At 43.0% G+C, this 20,331-nt stretch overlaps 1 protein-coding gene across 13 annotated transcripts in view; it reads right to left on the reverse strand.

Annotated features, from left to right (window-relative positions):
- magi2a (membrane associated guanylate kinase, WW and PDZ domain containing 2a) overlaps nt 1-20,331 on the reverse strand; it is a 132,270-nt gene that overhangs the window by 51,746 nt on the left and 60,193 nt on the right. For 12 of the 13 annotated variants that reach the window (XM_029247209.1, XM_029247208.1, XM_029247210.1 and 9 more), the window contains exons 3-4: nt 2,963-3,082; nt 393-608 (exon numbers count right to left, since the gene is read on the reverse strand). In XM_029247209.1, coding sequence (XP_029103042.1) covers nt 393-608; nt 2,963-3,082 — 336 coding nt within the window. Of the gene's footprint in view, nt 1-392; nt 609-2,962; nt 3,083-10,519; nt 10,582-20,331 lie in introns of those variants that run through there. The other variant, XM_029247211.1, reaches the window with a different exon arrangement.

Raw genomic sequence — 20,331 nt, forward strand, 5'->3', positions numbered from 1 at the left:
GCCTATGAAATCCACAAAAAGATGTCTGCTGACACTGAGGTATCACCAATATTTATAAGGTGACTTCTAATTTAAGGAGAGAAAGTTAAAATACTAGATGTGAAAAATTCAACAGTGGTGGGAATAGGGTCACAGAAATATAATGGAGCAAAAATAATTGTTTTTTCTTTACAAATGTACTCGTGTATAAGTGAAGAGCGCTTTCCTATTGGCTGTTCTGCCCTTGGGATGTTGTTCTGATGCTGCCCAGAGAGCTGATGTCAAACTGTTGGTCTGTCAGCTCCAATGGTGCTCTCCTGACAGAAGATGTATGGTTCACCACTGCCTTAATTACATGGTTATTTTGTGGTTTTGCTTGGCTTTTGCCGGTGAAGCTTTGGCGGGGATCTGACCTGGGGTTATGGCAACACTGTTGCCGTTGACGACAGGCCTCTCCTCCTCCTCTTCCTCAGGGGGCTCAATTCCAGTCTTCTCCATATTACTGACGGACTTGTTGCGCTTGCGCTTCCCCTGTGAACTGGGTCGGGCGCCCGGCAAGATCTGGTCCGTTACATTCAGGAGCAGGGGTGCGGGTTCGGCTGGGGGCTTGGGAGTGCCGTAATAGTTATCTGCACCAAAACAAATAACAACATAGTGTTTCAAGAATAAGTTCAAAGACCAAAGAGAAACACAGGCCGATTAATATGAGTAGTCAAAATCAATATCAATAAAAGGCCTTCAGATCAGAGCCATTTGTAAATTTGCTATTTCTACACAGACTATTTTTCAAAATATTGCCCTGTATTTTGTTTTACAGAACAATGACTTCTGAATCAAAAATGCAATTTTTCATCTAAATTTGAAGCTGAACACAGATAACACCCCCTGATGAAGACCACAAGAAAACCATCTACAACCCCCACTGAGTGCAATCCATCCTCCTACTCAACAACCTGTCTTACCCTGTGCACAGCCTGCCACTGATCCATCATGCAGTCACCATGTTGAGGAGCATTCAGGAAAGGCCTGTGCTAAGCTGTCTGGGTAAATGCTGAGCAGCCAGCAGTTCTCTGGACACATCGGAGAGTCAGTGCAATCGGAGCGGTCGGCCTGGGGCCTGCTGGCTGACCACCTCATGCTTACACGCCACCCCACCGAAGGACCCTGCAGGCTGTTTCATACCTCACCCCAACCTAAACCCTAAACATCCACAGGCAGGCAGGCAACCACGGCCATAACGCACCCAGCTCAAATCGTAATCGCTGGACACTTAAAACACTCATGGGACAGACCTGTCAGTCATTTTACATCCTTGAGGAGGACTTGGAAAAGGGAACCAGATTACACTTTGGTGGAAACAAAAACGCTCATGTCGAAGTGGAGCATTGAGTGTCGGTGCTTAGGAGGTGGTTCACACCGCGACAGGGTAGAGGTGGTCCCAAGAAGGGTGTGTCATAGTGCATCTTGCTGGCAGAGATGGTGGTGACAGACATCCTCTCCATAAGTGGGTGATCACCACGCAACGGGTTTTCTCCCCTGTGAAAAGCGCTTCCTGATGCCGCAGACAAGGAGATGACTTCAATACTGAGTCTCAGCATGGAAATCTGATCTGTGTCGCTGCGGCACCACAGAAAGCAGTTTGCTCCGACGGCTGGTTTCAGTGAGATCCCACCACACCTACAGCCAACACTGCTGCCCACCTGCAGTGACTGTAGACACTGGAGCTGACTGGCAGGTGGACTTTACAGAAACAACAGGTGGGATGTGAGTGCAAACTTGCCCCACCGGAGAAAGAGTGAGGACCAAATATAAACTATCCCATCACACCTGCTTCAACACACCACACAGCTGAAGCAGACAGTTTATCTGCTTCTAACAGGCCTGTCACAAAAAAGGATCAGGTCTTATTGGTGTGCGGGGGGCCTGCAGAAGGAGGAGTAGAGGCCCGTTGTGTCTCTGCAACAGTTTTTTTTTTTTTTTTTTTTTTTTTTTTAAAAAAAAGAATAGTAGAAGTGAGCTGTCAAAGCTGGCTTTGAGTGCAAGACAAGTCCAGAGATTTGCACAGTTCACAGGCAACATTTCAGAGGCTCTGAAGGTTTGCCGGCTTGTTGACAGACACTGTTGATTCAGGGGGCACCTTCACCCTCCCTATACATCGATCGTTCCACAGATCTCCTCTCTTCTTTATCTCTTCTGATCTGCATCGCAAATTAAATGGGCAAATGATTGGTGAACGGCTAAGGGGAAAGTGGAGCCACGCTCCTCAGGAATCTGTCCGAAGCCGTTGACGCCCAGAGCGAATCGAAGGAAAATCTAACAGCATCTCAGCCAGCCAACCGTTAAATTGACCGTCTGCAATTTACTTTTCAGAAAATGACAGGCGAATGCAGCGCAGGACCCCGCAGGCCAGAGGCATCATTTACATCCTCCCTTTTCTCCCCTCTCTTTGCTTGCTTGTTTTAACCAAGCACAAGTGGATGACAATATGTATGGCAGTGCATTAGAAAAATAATGGGAAAAGCTAAATGGAGGTGGATGAGCCATTAGCTTTGCAGTCTGTTTGCTGTAGAAAGGCATAGAGACCATTGCACCTCAGCAGGGGGAGTCTGGGCAAGAGGTTTACTGCTACCATTACAGCCCTTTGGCTCCATGGAACACATCTCTTTTGAGTTTCCTTCATCCAAAGATGGAGGCTCTCTGAGCCAGGGAGGGCTGTGCTGCTCACTTTGTCCAAGAGCTCTGCAGCCCGGAGGAGGGACAGCAGGCCCCGTTATCAGCATGCTTCAATCCACTTGAGTGTGATCACCAGAAGCACCGCAGCAGAAATTACAGACAGAAGAAAGCAGACGGGTGAATGCAGTTGGTCTTCTAACTTTCATTGCAGTTTTACTGTTGCGCTAGTCAACGCTCAGTGACGTACAGATGTACCAAAACGGTGGCAAACAAGACAAGAAAAAAGCAAAACACAAAGTCTTAAGCTCACCTTCATACGTTCCACTCTCCAGCAAAGCCCCACTTTTCTCCAGTTCCATGAACCGGTCAACGGACACAAAGTTGTAGTCCACCCCCGGGACCTCCCCTTCCTTAGGCTGCCTTGTCGTACCTGATAAACAGGAGTTAATGATAAACAGGAGTTAGTGTCACACATCAGATGACTAGAGTCTTGGATCAAATGGTCAACCAATCCAAATCCAAAATGGGTATCAACTGGGGACAAAATGTGAAATAGATCCCTCCTTTAAAATGACATGAGGCCCACTGCAAAACTGATGAATTTCAGCTACAGTTTAGAAGTCTAAACAAACATCTGCAGTTTTCTTTGGAAAACTGGACATCTTCTGGAGTTGTGCAGGAGATAATGCCACACGTCTTTTGTTTAAAAAAAGACAGCACTCAGTTCAGATTCTGACATACCACAGAAACTGGTTAATTTCAGGTTAATTTCAGGGAATTATCTTTTTGGCTATTCATGTGACAATGTGAGCATCTTTCAGCTTGCACAGTGATGAAGGACACACTGTCCCCCACCCCAAGATGATGCAATCACATAAAGGAGAAAGAAATACATGGGATTCCCAAGGGTTGCAAATGCTCAAGGACAGCAGAACCTCACTCGCTCAGTACTTTTACAGCAGCTCCACTGAATGTAACCTGCACAGTACATGGACGCCTTATTCATGAGTTAATCAAGTACAGCCTGCATCTGTGCTGCAGCAGCTGTTGGCCCACATTTGACGCACTCATCTAAAATGTGTCACGCCGCACCAAAAATTTTTGAAAATTAAAAAATTGAGTCAAAATTTACATAAGTTCGAATTGACCTTACCTTCCCCACAAACTCACACCTCACGGGTTATGTAAACATTTTTAGACGGTAGGGCACGTTTAAAATGTTCCTTATATTAGTCTCTTTCATATGCAACCATGCATTCCATAATTACAATATTAACAGTATACACAACACACATTGTCTGAACTGCTCGTCCCATACGGTATACAGTAGCGCACATTTTTAAATTCAGAATTGTCATTTTAAAATTCAAAATTTAATTTACAGTAACATCAATCTATTACAAGTAAATAAGCACTGAAGCATAGATAAAAAGACGGTACATAAATCCATTTATTTAGCAGACACTTTTATCCAAAGTGATGTACATCTCAGAGAAAACAGAAGTGCATTTCACCAACAGACGGAGAGATACAGATGCAGACATGCAATTCTTTAAACGCAGTAAGCTTGTCTGATGTTACCATTTAAACCAGCACACATCACACAGATGGCTGCATACAGAAATGGTATACATACAGAATTTAATGCATCAATAAATGTTGATTCCTTACAAATCCCCCCCAAGTGAAAATTCACTCAAGCTACAGCTGCAACAGTGCCAAACATTCATGTTTGGGAGGAAAACCACACGAACACGGGGAGAACATGGGCTGAACGGGCAAATTCTGCAAGAAGAGAGCAAAAACTCAAATCATCATGTACAGCGGTTCTACCAACTGACGTTAGTAAAGCAGAGATGGCTGAAGCTGAGGTGTTAACTAGCTTCATAAAGAACTGGGTACACAGCCTATCATCTTCCGAAGGGCCATGTTCTACACATCATTTCACTGCTGAGGTTAGGAGGTACTGGTGGTCCTGTTGATTCAAACCGTAGGACTATAAAGTTCGTATCAGTGGCGCAGCAGGTAGTATAGGTGCCACACAGCGCCTGGCCTGTACGATCCAGTGTAGGTTCTAAAGTACAGAGTTCTTCTGGTGTTCGCATGGCTTCTCTGTGGGTACCGAATTCTCTTAAATGAATAAGTACATAAAACGCTGTCACCTGACTGCTTATTTCATGTCATCATACATGCTACAAGGAGTCAATGGATGCACAGGCTAGTCACGTGTGACTAACACTGCACTGTTTTGCTTGCTGACTGAGGAACGAGCCCTCAATGCGCTGGAGTCAGACCAAGCGCACTTTGTTCGGCCATTCATACTTCTAAGATGACAATGTGTTGAGCAGTTGCTTTTCGCTCAGTGTTGTGACATCAGTGACGGTGAAGCTGGAGAGTAACCAGGTGTACAAGGGCCAGCCCCAAACATCTGTCACGTGCTCCCATAAAGTCACAGCAATGAGGACTCGGTTGTTGATGGCAAAATTAAATCCCTCCACTCGATTCTGCCAAGCATTGTATTTGATGCTCCACACACTTTATGCTGAGCTTTTTTTGGCCACTGTGCCCTTATCTCTGCCTGCCGCTGGCTGTCCAACCATGAAATAATGTAATGAAAAGAAAATGAATCCACTACAACCATTAAATTGCTTGGCAACATTGCCTTAAAGCCCCATTTGTTGATTAATAAGTTCTTAAATGGGAAAAGCAAATTGCTTCACAGAACCTGATCCCCTCGCTGATCTTTGTGTGAGGAACATTTCTGTGCCAAAAGCCACTTTTTGTTGCAGAATTAAACATTATTAGATAGTGTCAATCATTTGAGTCATCGGGGATCAAGTTATCACTTGCTTATGAAAATCCACGCATTCAGCTTTTCAAAGTCCCTCATTTTCCTTGGGCTTTATCGCTACTGAATTTGAGCAAAACCCAAATAAGCAGAACAGAAAATACTGGGTGCCGGACCTGCACTCTGCCTCCCACCTGCCTGCCCCACACATAAACGTTAACCAAGTGGTGGGGGTAAACGAAAAAAGAAAAAGGTTTTGTGAAAAATTTGCGTTTATAAGATGAGACGAAGAGGAGACCTAACGAAGGCCCTGAACGTCCCCTATTCCTACGAGGAAAGGGAATGGAAACTGGAGTTCACAGTTTTAGCCAAAGACCCCACGTCGGATCCCCCATCGCCTAAAAGAGCACATTTCCACACGTGCAGCCTAAAGACTGTGATGCTATATGTGATAAATAGGTCTGAGCGGTGAGATGTGACACAGGAAAAGGATGCAACCAAACATCATCCAGTATTCAGGTGAGCATTCCCTCACCGCATATGTTTGCAGTCTACACTTTAGTGCCAGGATTACATGCTCTGGCAGCACAACATGAATCACGCAAGAGCGCAAAGCTGCTGTCAATGGAGGCATTCCACAATGCTGTGCTATAGTTACTAGCAAGATCCTGTGCTATCTCCTCTGACAGTGACCATGTGCAGCTCTAGAGAAGTATGGTCATATTTAAGACTAATTCCTCTCGGCTTGATTTGCAATTACAATTCAACAAATCTGCCCTATGGAATGGTCTACCATTCATACTTATTACCATACCCATGGCTGATTTACACATTTATTATACAGTTACTGTGCAATTTCAGAGCCAGACTGTTAATTCACACATACTGGCATGTCATTTTTACAACAGCGGTGCAAGACATTTAAACTACACTAAAGGGAAAAACAGCTACTTGTTACATAAAAAAAATGAATTAAGGTTGTACTTCAAAAGACAAACAATTTATCAAAAAGTAGAAATATATACAAGTGTAAAAAGTAGTTCATACATCTCAGGAAGTTAAAGAGAAAAGCTAAAAATATTTCAAGTCCCACTGCCCTCAAATAGCCTCTTGGTTGACATATTGTCAACACTTCGAATGTTCTGTGAAATACCTCAAATGCTCAACAACGTCCTGTTGATTGCTCTTGTTGGTCAAGAAAAACATAAAAACAGAACAATCTGAGGAGGCAGAGTTAGCACATTTACAAGCAAAAGGGGAAGGGAAGAAGGTGGAAAACAATCTGATCCAATACTGGGTGATTTCACAATGTTGATTCCTCCTCCTTACTACAGAGAACAGCAACGACAGAACGTGGTACAAGTGTTCAGCGGACTGGACGTTTCTTGAAAGCTTCCCACCGGTTGGAATTTCACAATAAGACACAATGAACAGCACCCGCACCTGAGCCGCACCCCACCACAAATGGCAGCAGAGATTTCATACTACAAAAAATGTCTACTTACAGTTATTTATTTTGCAGATACTTCTCAAGAGAAGTTTCCAGTGGTAAGCTACTTAGAATGACTCACCCATGTAAACAGCTGGGTAATTCCGGCTGCAGAAATTCAGAGTAAGTAACTTGCTAAAGGGTAAAACTACGAGGACGTGGACAGGAACCTGGGTTTCTCGAGTGGAAGTCAGCAGTTCTAAACACTACGTTTCTTTAACGAAGGTAAACACACCTAACATTTGGGTGTTTGAGTGCGCCAAGATTTTGGTACACAGTGCACATCAAACTACGCTCCATCCACAAAATTAAAAACTGTGCCCGAGTTCACCTCAAGCACAACGAAGTCCACTTTCACCTTTGGGTTTTAGAAATGCAAGGCTGTGTGCTACTTGAAATCTGCATTTATACACAGGTATGAGTTTATGTAGAGGGGAAAGTGCCTCTCAAGGCTGATCCAGAGACACTTTCAGCACCGTTCTTATACTCTCATGTTTCATAGTGTTCTGAATAGAAGTTAGCTGGTGACAGATGCTAAAGAATTACGTCACTGTCCATTCGACATTCTTGTTGAGTCACGTTCTGAACGGGGGTGCTGGGAGTAGGACCAATCACACGCCCAGCTCGTGTATGCGTGATCCCACGTAATCCCACGTTACAACCTCTTCCAGAACAGGTTTGGAGCGATGCCGACATTCTGCCAAAGGACCTCCTAACCCAAGCACAGCACTGAGATTATAAATAAAGACTGCAGGCTACATTTGGCCTTGTGTGCATCTCACTTAACATGCATATGCTTGCCTTCAACTGGCAGCACAGAGACAAACACACCAAAGAGGTGATCTTGTACCAGCCTTAGGCTTACTGTTTCAAATAAAAAATTACACTTCTTGATTACAGTGGTGCTGCTTCAAGTTACAGAAGAACTTTAGAATGGCACAGTCATTAATTGCCTTGTATCCAACTGAAGCCAACATGTGCTGCTTAAAAAAAATACTTTAACTTGAATTCTTTGAGCTCTGAAAATGTGTTATATAATCAGAACTGAAATGTACCTTATCCCTAGATCCACCTTTAGTGAGTATCATGAATGTTCTTAACCTGCATTACTTTATAGAAATATCTGACTGGTTGAAAGGGTTAAATGACTATGGATAACATACTGTGTATATATATCTATATCCATGCATGCAAGCAGTTGGGCAGTTTCCATGAGTGTGAAACATTTTTAAAACCGAACAAATCTAGATGTTAACAAAAGGTCCCCCGCATGGTAGATATTTAGAGGCAATCCCTTACTGCAGTAATCAGAACCAACATGGCCTGGTCGTGTTCTGGACGACATTGTGTGTGTGTGGAGTGTATTTTGTACAACACTAAGCCCCAGTACATCCCCTATGCACCCAGCTGCATGCAAGCTTTCAATCCCATTGTTTACACAAGGGCACACGGCAGCATGGCATCAGCAAGGTACATTTTGCTGATGCTAAGCTAACTCTCAGCCAGTGAGGCCACCACAGTACCCCCTTACACTAGCGTCATACAGCTGGATTAGGACTCCATTCTTTGATGGGGAAGGGTGATATAGGAGGTGGTGTGTGTGTCTGTCTGTTCGTTCATTCAGTAAACTAGTCTGCTGCAGACAAAAACCTGCTTCCATGGCACATTCTGCTCTGGAAACAAAACAAGGCTGCGAATCTGCTAATCTCTTCTTTTTACTGCCATGGACATTTTGTAATAAAAATGTTAATCTGGGTGAGAAAAGGTAGAAAACCTGTAAATCCTCAGAGTTTAAACTCATATTACAATCCACACTCTGTTTCCCAGTCAACTGGGCAACAGTCCCAAATAAATGAAACAAACCACAGATGGAGGGAAAAGAAAAGAAGTGATGTGATGAGGGGTTTGAACTGACCTTTATTCGCCCAAGAATTAGATGTTACACTTTTAACTGATCAGTAAAGCAACAAAACACTTCTTAGGTGCAAAACTGCCAATATCCCGCTGTTCAGTTTTAGCGGCCACCACACAGAGAGTGCTGCAGTGAGTTGCAGTAAGTCAAGTACACGCTCCCCCTCAGCAAACTACAACTGTGATGCAGAACCTGTTTTGGACCGGTGAATTGACTGAGTAATGTCCTGCTGGCATAGCAGTGAGCTTCCCTCGCCCTTCCCAGAATTCATTGCTGTGTACATCAATGCGCACGTGATTAGGCTGCTATATGAAATGCTAGAGCTTCACAGAAGATTACGGGGACAAGTACTGGTGGTCCTGGGGTGTCCACATGCAGAACGCACCCGAATCACGGTGAATAATGCTGACGATCTGCACTGCTAGTGGGATCCAGGGTACAAACTCACCACGCTGAATTCCCCGCCTCAATCTGAGCTAAAGCCATATTGCAGCTAATGACTGTGGAAAATCACTTTGGTAAAATCCTTTCGCTCATGTCTTGCAATATCTAAAAAGCTGTGGTCTCTAACACACACAACCAAAACAAAACACACATTCTTAAGACTACTCTGGTGTGGTTCACCCAACAAAAATTTCAACACAGAAGGGGGGGAAAAAGCCACTACACTGTCTTCAAGCTCGAGGCGTTAAAAACAGAATAACCGAAAAACCAAGCTAAAAATAACAAGCCTTAAATGAGTTTTATTTCAATAGTTTGTTTCCAGAACATGTCTCCATGCACTCAAGGTGCTTTGAGTCTTCATGATGCAGCCCTCGCATGACACAGAGACAATGATGATGTGATCTGTCGCGAGATCCCCTTTGACAGCTCTTTAATTGGCTGCAAAGAAAAGAGGCAATCATCTAAATCCAGCCTTATCCACTGGGGAAAACTCATCAGTCAGAAGTAACCCCCCACAGAAGGACAAAAAAAAAAAAAAAGAGGGGGGGGACTTCTGGCAGATAGCAATCTTATCCAGTGATAGTCTAAAAAAAAAAAAGAGCAGAAGCATCAAAGTTGAGTAATTTCCTTCCGTCTTTTGCACTTGAAACCACGCACCTGGAAGTCGATGACTGGGACATACCTGACAGCTCAGCCAGGACCTCAGTTTGGAATTTCATGTTTCAGTGAAGAAAAGTGTTTACTATTTGAATGGTGGTAGCATAGGCATACGAATAAAACGTGTAAACCAATTTAATCTTCCATATTTTTCCATTAAAATCTTACAAAATATTGAATTCTGCCCATGTCTGTGAAAACAAAAGAGGCCAACTACGTAGCTTTTCTACATCCTTGCAAAAACGATACAAAACCTTAATTAGTAAGGGAAAGCTTATATAGTTCTTAGAAATACTGAGATCAACCAAGGGCTAATTGGCTTGAGTCAGATGAAGGTTTTTTTTTTTTTTGCTTGCTATCTGCAGATTTGGGGAAGTCCTACTTCTAAGGATTCATAACCACAATTCCATTTCATATGAGAAAATTCCTGCAGTAATATAATAGATTTGCAGTGTGCTCCTGAACTGTCATTATCCCCCAGAAAGCCATTTGCAAAACACAGGGTCATCTGTAAGACCACCCTCACAGTGGCAGAGCAGGACATGAGCATACAGACATGACTCCAGCGCGTACGTACCCTTAAACAGGAAACTGATCATGTTTGAAGTCCCGCTATGATAAGCGTCTCGTCTCCCCTCTCCCCTCCAGCTTCGTTAGTTCTCTGTGTCTCTTCTTACTCAATTCAAAAAGTCTCTTTGGTCCTGTTCAAAATCGGAACCATACAAGTATCAAAGTAGTTGGTCATGAAGACGCAAGCCAGGTTTGTAGTCTGTAGAACCCTTGACAGCATGTTCAGAGAGGCATCCCCGCAAGCTGCAATCAAGAGCACGGCCGTCTTTAATCTCACGGATCCTGCAGCGCACCGATGGTCTCTCTTATGGTTCCCGTCTCATCTCACGAGGATGAGGAGCACAGGAGGCCATTCTGCACCCGGCACAGCGAAAGAGAGAGAGAGAGAGAGACAGACACACACGGGCAACAACAGCAGGCTGATGTCATTGGTGTTGATAGCGCAGTTCCGTGGTCCTCAGCTTTGTACGATGTGTCTGCACTGCTTTCAGATATGCGGATGGTGCGAGTGGTTTTGGATGTGCTGTTGTCAGCCTAATCTCCCCCCATTACCACCCGATGACACCATCTGTTGCCTGGAGAGCACCCTTGCTTCACTTATTTACAGCCCCCAGTAAGAGGTAGCTGGCTTAAAACTTTGCAGAGCAGCACTTGCGGTAATTTAAAGCATAGGCACAAACACCATTCGAGCTGCGACCGATTTAGCCACACGTGAGTCTTATCCAAGGGAGTTTCACCGCTTGCGCATAACAGTCTTAACTGTGAGAAACCCAGATCGACAGGCCACCATCATTTCACATTGCTCAAATCACAAGAGACGTTTAGCTATTTTAGAGCCCAAGCAAATCGATTACCATATTTACTAAAAAGAAATTATACAGATTAAGAATTGAACTTCTGTATGGCTTGATACATTAGTGAAGTAATTCCTTTAAAAAAATGCCCATTTCCTTTACCATGCCACCACCTGTTTAATGTCCAGCAAATGACCCACAAGCTGCAGCTTCGCCACCTCCTGTAACTGCTCTCCGTTGCCAACCCATGTGCCTTGACTGACGCATCGATGGAAGCGCTGCGGTCCCGCAGGCCACCGACGCTGATGAAACAAACAGGGAATTCCCACACCTCTTGCAAAGTACCTCATAGCTTGTAAATCAGATCTCATTCTACATGCCATTTTTTTTGTGTAGAGAGCATCCCACCCACCAAAAATACATGCACACTCACATAGGAACATACAAGGCATTCCATCATTCGCTTAACTGGCATTCCCAGCAGAGCCCCAAAACACCAGAGAGACACAAAGAATATGGAGCGGCTCATTCAAAACAGGCGCTCATTAGCTTACAATTGGAAAGCAGGTTGTCTTTTTCTTGCAGAATGTGGCCTCTGCTGCACATCTGTAGTGTTTCTCACTGGCTGCCAAACTGGTACGGCAGTGCGTGTCGTACGTTTGAGATCCAGGTCGCAAAAATAATTGAAGTTATTATTGGTCGTTTGGTCCAAACACTCCCGCAGTGACTGAGAAGTGCAACGGTTAAGAAACTGGGTACAGAAGCACAAGAGCTCTAACACCACAGCCTTGAATGAAATGTGTTACTTGAGTTGCTGTAGCAGAACAGTGAGCTGCATACAGTACATGTCAGGTCTGTTGAGTTATATTATTTACTTGCTTAGTAGACATTTTAATTCTAAACGTTTAAAAAATACATTGAAAAAGATGCGATTCAGGTCATGTAACAGCAGCATGGTTCGTCCCAGTGCTTCAAGCATGGGGGTACCTACCGCCCCGGTCACTCGCATACTATAGCATTTTCTATGGAAGCACATCTCAGACCTTCGGGCTTCACTTTGCTGGCCGACTCTAGACATTGTGCGTCCTAACTCCTCATCTTCAGCTGCCAATAGCCCAACAATGCCCTCCCTTCAATATTACAGGTTAAATCCCAGAATTCAGGGTTCCACGTTATATTCCGTGTGTACATATTAATAAAAAAGCATCAATAATATAGAGACATCTGATAAATTATTCATGTATATATTCTGTCCTCCAAGTTCTTGCTTTCAACTCCTTGCTCTAGGCAAAAAATGTGTTCTTGTAAACCAACTCACTGTGTGGAGTAAATAATTATTTGAGAAAAAAATGTTTATATAAATAGTAATGAGGCAAATGTATTCACGCATTTAGAAAAGAAACTTGGGGATGAGGTAAGGCAGGGAGACCAAAAAGAGATCAGTACATACCCAGGAGGAGAGGTGTCACAGGCTGAGACAACACTGCAGTGGTGTGACGAGTACCACACCCTGCTCCAGTGCCCAAAGAAGCGTTAAATGAGAATGAAAACAAACATTTTGACCTAAGAGATAATATTTCTCCAGAAAGACTTCCGTGATGGATCTTACTGCTTTAACTATTTTGATTCAAATCATAATGTGCACTGATCATATCTATACAACAGAGAAAAAAACTGCAGAAGTGTAAGAATACCCAAAACTACATTTTTATAGGATGCTTCCAATATAATCAGCTCTAACTGCAATGCTTTAGGCTTGTACATGAGTGAAAAGGGCAGAAAGTAGCTGGTTGAGGAGTGCAACGGCAGTTCGGCTCGGGGATTTGTACCAGCAAACATGTGCTTTGCTGACAGGATGCAGAGCAACTGCGGACCCTGGTTGTGAGTTGCTATTCACCACCAGACTCCAGTCCAGCTAACACCCACTCCTTCTTACCCCAGAAAGAACACCACGTACTGCTCATCACATATGCATTACACCCTCTTGAAGACCACTGTCCATGGTGCTGCAACTATTTATGCCACAAATAATCCCAACCCTAACCAGGAAGCCAGCTTGGCAGAAACCATAATTGGATCTTTTAAAGTTGCACACCATGACCACTTCTACCTATGTAATTATTTTTTTTTTAAAATGACTGGGGGGCCCAGGCAGACTGGAAGTGCTCAAAGTCTTCCTCTGAAAGCTAGACCCTTCAGTTTTACACCATGGGTAATCCAATTTCACCCACAAAGAAATCATGAAGTGCTATATATACACTTTTTTTTTCCAGTGGACTCCTTTTATGTAGGACTATAAAATCCGTTCAGTGGCATTCAATATCTAGCCTCATTGATTTCTCTGTTAAAAAAAATAAATAAATAAAAAAGTACATCAGGCAAAATTATACACCAAACGCACTCCGAAGAAACGTAGCCTTTCTGTCATATATGTTTATTGTCTTTAAATTACCCTAGAACTTCTCAGAAAAATGCTAATAAATATTTGTCCAATGACTCATTATGGCCCGTCACAGGAAATGTCAATGGAAAGCCAATCAGGTGACTGACATGTGTATCACCTGTTAAAACGTACAGCACGCGTGGAGTTTGAAGTGGTCAAGGTATCCGTAAACAATGAAATGTCTGTAGATAACAGCAACATGACTCGGCACCAGGCAGCGACATGTGAAAGCAGCATATCCACCTGGTTCCCTATTAGTGACTTGCCGCCACTGGAAATGAAGTTCCTTATGCTCATCATCCTGGAAGCACACTACCGGAGAACATTCCAGGGTTCCCACTCTGCTCAACACTATGCTTGCTACACTCATGCCATGGTGCACTATGGTGTACAGGCAGTGTGCTGTGAATAACAATTGGCCAGAAGCAGTTTCTCAAAGCCACATTGTTGCACCCACCCTGTGAGACCCTTTAAACACTTTCACATGTTTATACTTCAGGGCCAGTGAATTTCACAGCAGTTAGTACTGGAGACATTTTACTTTTATGACTGTGTTACCGATCCCAAAATGCACAGTGAGAGGTGTTGTGCTGTTACGGCTATGCAATAAATCCTACAGTGCACACCACGCAACTACTGCCAGTTCAGAGGATTTATCACATGGCTGAACATGAGTCTCCAACATCTCTAAATTTGCTGACGTTAAATTACTGCGTATGTGTCAAGTCAGAAATCAATAGAACACAAAGCACTAAAACACTCAACTTTTCCTCTACTGAAAAGTTAAACACCCTCAAACGCAATTAGAAATTTGTGTATACTGCTGCAGCAACGTATTCAACATTGTACATCTTAAAAGCAGAAAGAATGGGCACAGAGAAATGTAAATACGCAACTGCATGATACTTGTCTTCTGTCTCTTCATATCTCGGCAGTTTTACTAAAACTCGAAGCTTCGGATACAGACCCTTCACCAGTATTGCAGACAAAAGCTTTTCTAGCTGACTTGTTGAAGCCAAAGTTATTTTAGACAAAAAGGCTAAAAGACAACAAGCATCAGCAGATAGAGCAAGAATGCACAGAAATACACACATAGGAAAACTACTCAGAGATGGAGGATACTCGAGCTGCCTGATGCGAGTGCTTTTGTGAGAAGTGCCATCACTGGTGTAGACAAATCAAGTCGCGTGTCCTCACGTAAGACCTTGTCCGTTACAATAATGTGACAGAGGAGAAAGCTACAGAAACCATTAATGTGCTGATGATATTCTGCAAGGCTGGGTGTGCAGAGAGGATCATGGGAAATCTAGTGAATGGTTATTTCATTTATGAGGTCCACTTATTTTGAACAATTACTGTGGTTGACCAGTTCCCTCCCATTTTTGCAACAGACTCATTTGTCAAAGTCACGATGGCAGCAGCCAGGAGAATAATGAGAGCGGACATCGTTAAGCATGGAAGGGGGAAAGTACTGGAGAACGAGGAAATTTTCACTTCCCTCCACTTTTTGGGCTATACTTCATCACCTCTATTGTTCACAAGTCCAGAACAAATTGCTTCTGTAAAATAGGATTATTAAAAGCCTGGACATATTTTTATTCGTGCCCTGACTTAGGTTGACGAAATTCCTCATTTAAAAGGTGGTCCACCAGACCCTTGCATATACTATACCCAACATTATTGTAATGTGTAACCACACAAATGGCATCAGACAAATCTGTTTGTTTCTCTCCATAACATAAAGAGAGTAACAGTTTCCCCATTGTGGCTAAACTACTAAGGTGCAACCTGACAGCATTCACTACGGCAAACGTAATTACGAGTACAAACTTTGTTTTTACATTTCATATAAGCGGACTATAGAAATGGCAACACACTTAGAAAGAGCAATTAAAAACTAAATTTGACCAAGAAAGGAGAAGAAAACTTTTGCTGGTTTTACTCCAAAACAGTAAGTAGCTAAAACTAATTGATATAACAAATTTTATAGAGGGCATTTGCAGGTCAAAACAAAACAACTCAAGGAATAGCTGGGTTTTCTTCACGGAATATCGCTCATTCATATGGTCATCCCAGAGCGCAGAGGCTATTAGCGACACAGACTGTGGCCATTCGTGAAACACACTGCTAATTCACTCAGACAACAACGTCTATGAGATTTCCTGGAGGGCTTTCAGTAAGATTCATTTTCCAACAGTTTCAATATTGAAGAGGCAGAGGAATTTTTCAAATTAAATAAAAAATTTGGAGCGCAAAGCGGTTTAACAATTACCGGAGGTTGTATCGGACCGTTCTCCGAATGTCCATGACATTTACTGCAGCCCCCTCGTGTTTAATTGGATGTGAAAGAGCGCAGGGCCAACTGCCAGATACACAAACTGAGAGCTCCTCAAGTGATTTCAGTGAGACATCTCCATTTCAGCACACCAACGGTGACATAACCCTATTTCCTTTATTTCATACATCGACACACAGAAAAAATTAAATAACTAAAGAAGTCAAAAATCCCTCAGTCTTGCCATGTTCTCAGTGACCCAATTATCTTCCTCATTAAAAGAAAGAACGTCAAATGTTTTCCCCACAATCAGATGAAGAAAGCAGAGCACTGTTATGGATGTGATGTGCATTTTTCTTTTTTGCATGGCCTGTATTTGCAGAGTGAGGAAAAGGTTTTTTTTTTTTTTTTTTTTTTTTTAAATGGCAGCCAAGATGTCATACAGTACAAATTAGATTATGAAAGGGGAAAACACACCTGCACAGAAGATGAGCTTTGATGCCTCTTGAAAAGGGATGTGGAGCCTTATGTCTGAGAATATGCTGCGCAGGTAGAAACATCACAGCATGGAACAAGACGGTATACACAAACCTTCGTTTGTTGATTTTTGCAAAGAAAAAAAAACTGCCACAGGTTTGGTTTTGCTGAGTAAAACAAGCATAGGAGGAGGGAAAGAGGAGAAATATATTGCATACCAGGCAGTCAGAGACTTTAAGAAGTGATCAAAGGCCATCAGGGTGCTGTTCAGTAACAGCTCTGACAATGCACTCTGGAGTCCAGGGGATTCTTGGAGCCGTTTCCCCACGCACCATCAACGGCATATCCTTCACTGCCACTTCCATTTTAGCTACCAGGAGCAAAAACTAACTAATAATAATAATAATGGAACATGAAACACTTTAAATTTTAGACACACGACTGTTCATCGGTATATCCTATTTCTGCTGTCTGTATCCTTGAGTACAGAGATGCGCACAAGCATCTGTGTGCTATTTCTCAGCAATGTCTGAAAACGTTTTTCTACAGAATAACTTGCATAAGAAAGGATCTGCTTTTGAAGGGCAGCCCTGTGAAAATGTTTTACTTCCCACCATATCCCCCCCGGTGTGGCAAACACCCCCAGACTTAGGTAATACAGCTTAGTATCAGCCCAACAAACAGACCGACACAGTCTTTGCTTCATCAGACTGATACCCCGTTTCCTACTGACATTGCAGCATAGATACTTTCTATACAACACAATTAAACAAATTGTTCATTTATGTTTTATTTACAGCAGTATTTTCAGGAAAAGGAGCTTAAGGGTTTAACTACATGGCTCCTTATGGGACTAAAGCAACCTTCCGGTAACCATCCCATGTTCTTTATCCCTATAAATATGTCCTTAAACGAAGTGCTACTCTATATGAACAACATGCACAACAGAACAAGAGGACAGACAGTCTCATGTCCTCAAGAAGCAGAGACCTGCACTGCACTCATACTGGGACAAAGTGCATCTACGGTGCAGCACATGTAAACGGCCCTTTGACCCACCTGTTAAGTACCAAAGTACCCCTTCAAACAAGAAAAGGTATGATGTGTTCAAACAAAAGGAAAAACACAGGAGGCACATGTGACAGATACATCTCCATTGTTAATGCAGGAAATGACAGCCTTCACTTTACCATGTACTGATAGCGCTATCAACCCATTCATTTTCTTCCAATAGAAAAAGGAGTTGCTGCAGTGAGATGTGACAAACAACTGAAGCCGCACATTTGAAGAGTTATCACCATTACTGACAGCGTTCCTCAATGCGCATTCATTTAGAGTAGCAGATTCAAGAAACATACTCATTTACTTTTCCACACTTTCATACAGCAATTTCTTTTTCATTTCAACTTAAGCACCATATACACAATAATGGTGTCACAACAAGGATTAGCAGAGTGAAATATCTGACATTTAAGAAACACGTTTATTCAAACTAACTCAGAGCGCTCAGTTCTAAGCATTTTACTTATTTATACTGCTGGGTATTTGGATCAGGGAGAAGGGTTCCTTTTTTGCTCACTACCCTACGTTCACAAACATACCCCATGTTTGCTTCATGTGCTAGCATTTGACATCTCTTTTCTCCCTCATCTGTATCCTCAGATTGACATCTCTTTTCTCCCTCATCTGTATCCTCAGACTACAATGGCTGCAATCACTGCCTATATCTGCTCAAGGAGAGACAACTGAGCTGCTAAACAGAGCCCAGAATGGCCAAGAAAATGATGGAGCTTGGGGACACTCTGAGGTCAGGTCATAACTGCTGGGATGGACACTGTCTGGCTTGGGGTCCAGCTGGCTGACGGGAGCTCCGTCTCTTTGAATCTTCCCTTTCGTCCTGCACACCAGAGCCGGCTGGAACGTAATGTCTTCACCAAGTCTTTCTATTGCGGTAGCAGCTAGTAATTTTAGTAAACAAACCAAAACCTGAACTTTGTACAGAGGGAGGTAAACACTGTGCACAGGGTATTTGAAAACTGCACATACAAACACAGAAAGTAATTGCAAGCACTGGACGATTAAAACACCAAGATAGTACCCTTACAACCTAAAGCCATCACAGAAATTTCTTCTGATCTGTCCAACTTGTGCACTTTAAACCCTACACCTTTTAACTGATTTTAGAAGAATTTTGCAAAATATAATACTATATGATGCATCCCAATCTAGCTATGATGGAGGGACCAGAGCCGATATCAATATGTATCATTGGCGTTAGAGGATTCTGGAGCCAGCTGGGCCCAGACTCCAGAGTCCGCTTCAACAAAGCAGCCTGAAGACACACTAAAGCGATTCAAGGACACTCAATGAAGCAGACTGGGGACTCTTGCTCAAACACCCCAAGGACACTGTGTAAAATGGACTGGGGACACTCACCAAAGTAGACCAGGGACACCCAGTGCTCCTAAGGACACTCACTTAAATGACCTGAGGAAACTAACTAAAGCAGTGCGAGGGGCTCTTCCTACAGCCTCAAACACTGTTCCAGGTCTCTTTCAGCATTAACTGCCAGTGCAATTGACCACAGAGAGGAAAATATGAAAGAAAAAGAAGGCCTTTGATGTTCACTGCCCAAGAGCCTTTTCCTGCATGATGACCCACCACTGTCATTGGTACTGAAAGTGTACTCTACCCAAATGAAAATCTAAACTTAAATTGATTTCTTTCCCATCAGGTCCCCCCCCCCCAATTTATAGGTTTGTGTTTAAAAACATACCTCACATATTAGCACTAACGTCAAAAAAAAAGCTTATGTATACCTATATGTGAAAAGCTAATGACTGTACAAACATTGAGCATTACTGTCACCTTGGTGAGATTTACATGTTTTTGGAGGTTGACAAAACAATACAGAACCTCAGATATTACAACTCTTTTCAGAGTAGCGCTTCCAAGGTAACAGTTTTGTAAGTAACATATATAACCATTACAATGCTTCAACATTCTATACAGATGTGTGTGCCCAAGGAATATTTTAAATGATTATGTTGATGTCACAATGAGAATGAAATATGTCCCTTTCCTTCACACAATCATTACTGCCTACCTGCTAACTTCTGCAGGATACTACACTGTTTGTACCACACTCAATAGCACATCAATCTGTCAGGTCCCTGCAGGGCAACCTGCTAAATGACCGTCACACCTGGTATGGCCAGAGGAAGAAATCACACCATGGTGCACCTTTCTTCTACACCTGAACCAAAATACAGCAAGAGCTATGTGAGGAATCTGTACGCCGACTGCAGTCGCAGACCAGCACAGATGTCTTTTTCAAACATCCTCCTTTATTGCCCACTGGAGCAAGTCATGTTTCCCGAACCTCCTAGAAAGCACCATGTTACGGAATGAAAATGGGCCAGGAAACCTCTATCTGGTGTAGACCAAGTGGAGAACGAATGCTAGGAATTCGCCGCCCAAAGTCCAGCGGGTACATTGTTTATTCTTTGACACCAGAGGAGCTGGAAGTCTTCTTTGCTTTGCAGAAAACACAAGAGAGAATAACATTTCTTTTCGTGATGTAAATCCCAGACAATCTACTTGCTTGTCAGCAGTATGACTTGTGACATTAGCCTTCCCGAGGGGTATGTGGTCTAAGAGCAGTAAATAACTTTCTTGCTATTCCTAAAGCAGAATGTACACTGTACAGAGACTATGCTGCATGAGCCGCTCACTACACAGCACTGACGTTACAGTAAACTAAAAGACTAAACCTTCTGTCTGACCAATTAAAGAGGTCCTCACAACATATGGCAGATGCAGCACAGGGT

Source organism: Scleropages formosus, chromosome 21, assembly GCF_900964775.1.
Source record: "Scleropages formosus chromosome 21, fSclFor1.1, whole genome shotgun sequence".
Classification (NCBI taxonomy): domain Eukaryota; kingdom Metazoa; phylum Chordata; class Actinopteri; order Osteoglossiformes; family Osteoglossidae; genus Scleropages; species Scleropages formosus.